We start from the raw sequence: 2817 nt of genomic DNA, 5'->3' as shown, positions 1-2817 counted from the left end.
TGGCACTCCCCTCCCAGTCTCCTGACCGTCCCTCCTGTCCCCTCCACCCCTCTCTAGGGCAAACCTGGTGGACCTGCAGAAAAAACTCGAGGAACTAGAGCTGGACGAGCAGCAGAAGAAGCGCCTGGAAGCTTTCCTCACGCAGAAAGCCAAAGTCGGGGAGCTGAAAGATGACGACTTTGAGAGGATCTCCGAACTGGGGGCTGGCAACGGCGGTGTGGTCACCAAAGTGCAGCACAAACCCTCCGGGCTCATTATGGCACGGAAGGTAACTGGGGGGGTTACTGGAGTGGGCTGTGGTACCGTGCTGGAGCAGCTGGCACTCGCCCTGGCTGTTTATTCTTTTTCTGGTGAAACTGTTCTGAATGAACTTGGCTAATCTGGATAAAAACAGAGGATCCTCTTGAAGATCCTTGGTCGTGGCTAGCGAGGACTGGCAATGGCAGGCGGAGGGATGGGTTTGGTGCACGCACGTTCCTCACCGCTCACTTCACAGATCCCTGATGTTGTTCCAAGCAGCCCTGACAGTGGTTCCTCTCAGACGTGGGTTTTTGGGTGACTTCTTTTACCGTAGCGTCCTGTAATACAAAACTAGGAGCTGCTTCATCTGCCTTTTCGAAAAGACAGCGCTCGGCGAGAGCAGCGCGACCACACCGGGTGGGACGGCTTCGTTGAAAGTCTCTTGTCTCCCCTGCGGTTGGGATGGTTTAGTGGGTCTCGAGCAAATCTGCTTCTTTGAGCCTTCCAGGGCGTTTGATTTGGGAGCGGTGGGTGTCACTGGGTTGTTTGGAGATTGTTGGGAGCTCCGTGTTCAGAAACCGAAGTGAAGGCAGGCTGCAGCAGGGCTGTCCTTGCAGAGACCGCCCTTTGAAGGACAGACATCCCTGGGGCTGGGTCCCCTCGAGCTTACAGCAACAGTGGCTCTTTTTCTGACCTGCCGTTGTCTTTTCTAGCCTGTGGCTTCCCTACCCCCAGCTGCATCGACTGACTCTCCGTGGAGCCCAAGGACTAAAGCAGCAGCTCTTTCACGTGCATAATCTTCATGGGTTTTGTTACTTTCTGTGATTTCCTTGATATCAGAGCACCTCTTCTTCCACCACCTACAGAACTTGTGAAAATGTTCCTGTCTGCTGAGTCAGATCTGCATCAAACTTCTGACTTGTCTTTCCTGTGCCATCTCCACGTGTCGCACCGCTTGCAGTTGCTTCATTTGCTGACGGGCTGCACAGGGCTCTGCCTCTCCCTTCATCCTTCGTGTTAGTCTGCAAACGGGAAAAAGTCGATGCCAAAGCAGAGCTTCCCTTTAAGATGTTTTCTTGATTCTTCCCAACACTCAGGACTTGCTCACATCATTCCTGTGAGTTTTTTCCAGGTATTACACCTTGAATATTTTTTTTTTTTCTTGGCAGCTGATTCATTTAGAAATCAAACCGGCCATCAGGAATCAGATTATCCGAGAGCTGCAGGTGCTGCATGAGTGTAATTCCCCGTATATCGTGGGTTTCTATGGAGCCTTCTACAGCGACGGAGAGATTTCCATCTGCATGGAGCACATGGTGAGTCCCCTGTTCCTCCTCTGCAAACTGCTGCTCCCGGGACTGTCCGAAATCCCATCTCCCTGAGGCTGGAAATCGCAGGTGAGGTGGGTTGGGGTGCTGGCAGCTTCCACAGCTCCTTGCTCTGGCCGCTGTGCTCCTGGTAGGAGCTGCACGTTCCTGCTTAGGCATCGAAACGACAGACAAATCGACTTTTTGGAAAGCGGAAGCAGAGGTTTGGGGGTTGGCCAAACGGAAATGTTGTAAACCCGCCGCTCTGCAGAGCTTGCCGTGGAGCACGATGCGCGTTTTCTGTTGCCTCCGGCGGAGGATAGTGTTGTCGCTCCTCCGGATTGGCGCCGACAGCATCATCTTTGTGTTTACCACTGATGGAGGGGAGGCTAAGAACGAATATCAACAAGCAGAGCTGATAGAAGATAGCATTAAAATAGTTTTCAGCGAGAAGCTTGAGCTCTGATCACCAGATATGTCTTTTTTTTTTCTTCTTTCTGTGAAATGAGCGTGCTCGGTGCCGCCTTGTTGCAGCCAGCTGAGCTGGGATGCTACGTGCTGCTGATACACCGCTTGCCCTCCCTGGCCGTGCTCGCCTGTACAGCCAGCTGCTCTGTTTTCCTCCTGGGGATCGGCGCGTCGGTCATTTCAGTGTTTTTTTTGTTTTTATTTTTTTTATTTTAGGATGGCGGCTCTTTGGATCAAGTGTTGAAAGAAGCCAAAAGAATTCCCGAGGAGATCTTGGGGAAAGTCAGTATAGCGGTGAGTTACAGTGGCTCTTTGAGCTACCAGAAGGATTTTGCTGGTCACGGTTTGGGATTAATGCCGGTGTTGAAGCTTTCTTTGTTTCCCCACACACGCTTTCCTAGTCTGGCCTGGGGTGAGAGGCGGTGGTGTGTGCAAGAGAGGACAGGGAGAGGATGTTCCCAACCGCTCTCCGTAGCTCTGACCCCTTGCGTTGCACCGTTTGGTGTTGACCTCCCCTGGAGGAGACTTGGGAGAAGCTTTCTCGGGCGGTAAACCCCAGATTTGTGGTTGACTTGGTGATGAATTGCAAACCCTGACCCATGTGGACGCTACGGGGTGGTTTTCCTCGTGGCGTCTGTGCAGCGTGTCCTGCCGAAGGGAGAGCCCTTCCCAGCTCCTGTCTCACCCTCGCTTTGGTTTCCCTCTAGGTTCTGAGAGGCTTGGCCTATCTGAGAGAGAAGCACCAAATCATGCACAGAGGTGAGAGGAAGAACCTAAAAATAACAGCCTGCAGTACCGGAGC

At 52.7% G+C, this 2817-nt stretch overlaps 1 protein-coding gene across 1 annotated transcript in view; it reads left to right on the top strand.

Annotated features, from left to right (window-relative positions):
- Positions 1 to 57: 57 nt before the first annotated feature.
- Positions 58 to 2817, top strand: part of LOC104468104 (dual specificity mitogen-activated protein kinase kinase 2) — a gene marked incomplete at both ends in the record, with an annotated part of 5416 nt that continues 2656 nt past the window's right edge. Inside the window, 4 exons of the mRNA XM_010082121.1 lie at positions 58 to 268; positions 1410 to 1556; positions 2232 to 2309; positions 2723 to 2774. Coding sequence (XP_010080423.1) covers positions 58 to 268; positions 1410 to 1556; positions 2232 to 2309; positions 2723 to 2774 — 488 coding nt within the window. The remainder of the gene's footprint in view (positions 269 to 1409; positions 1557 to 2231; positions 2310 to 2722; positions 2775 to 2817) is intronic.

Source organism: Pterocles gutturalis, unplaced genomic scaffold (assembly GCF_000699245.1).
Source record: "Pterocles gutturalis isolate BGI_N339 unplaced genomic scaffold, ASM69924v1 scaffold15169, whole genome shotgun sequence".
Classification (NCBI taxonomy): Eukaryota; Metazoa; Chordata; class Aves; order Pterocliformes; family Pteroclidae; genus Pterocles; species Pterocles gutturalis.
This window is presented reverse-complemented; position numbering and strand designations above follow the sequence as displayed.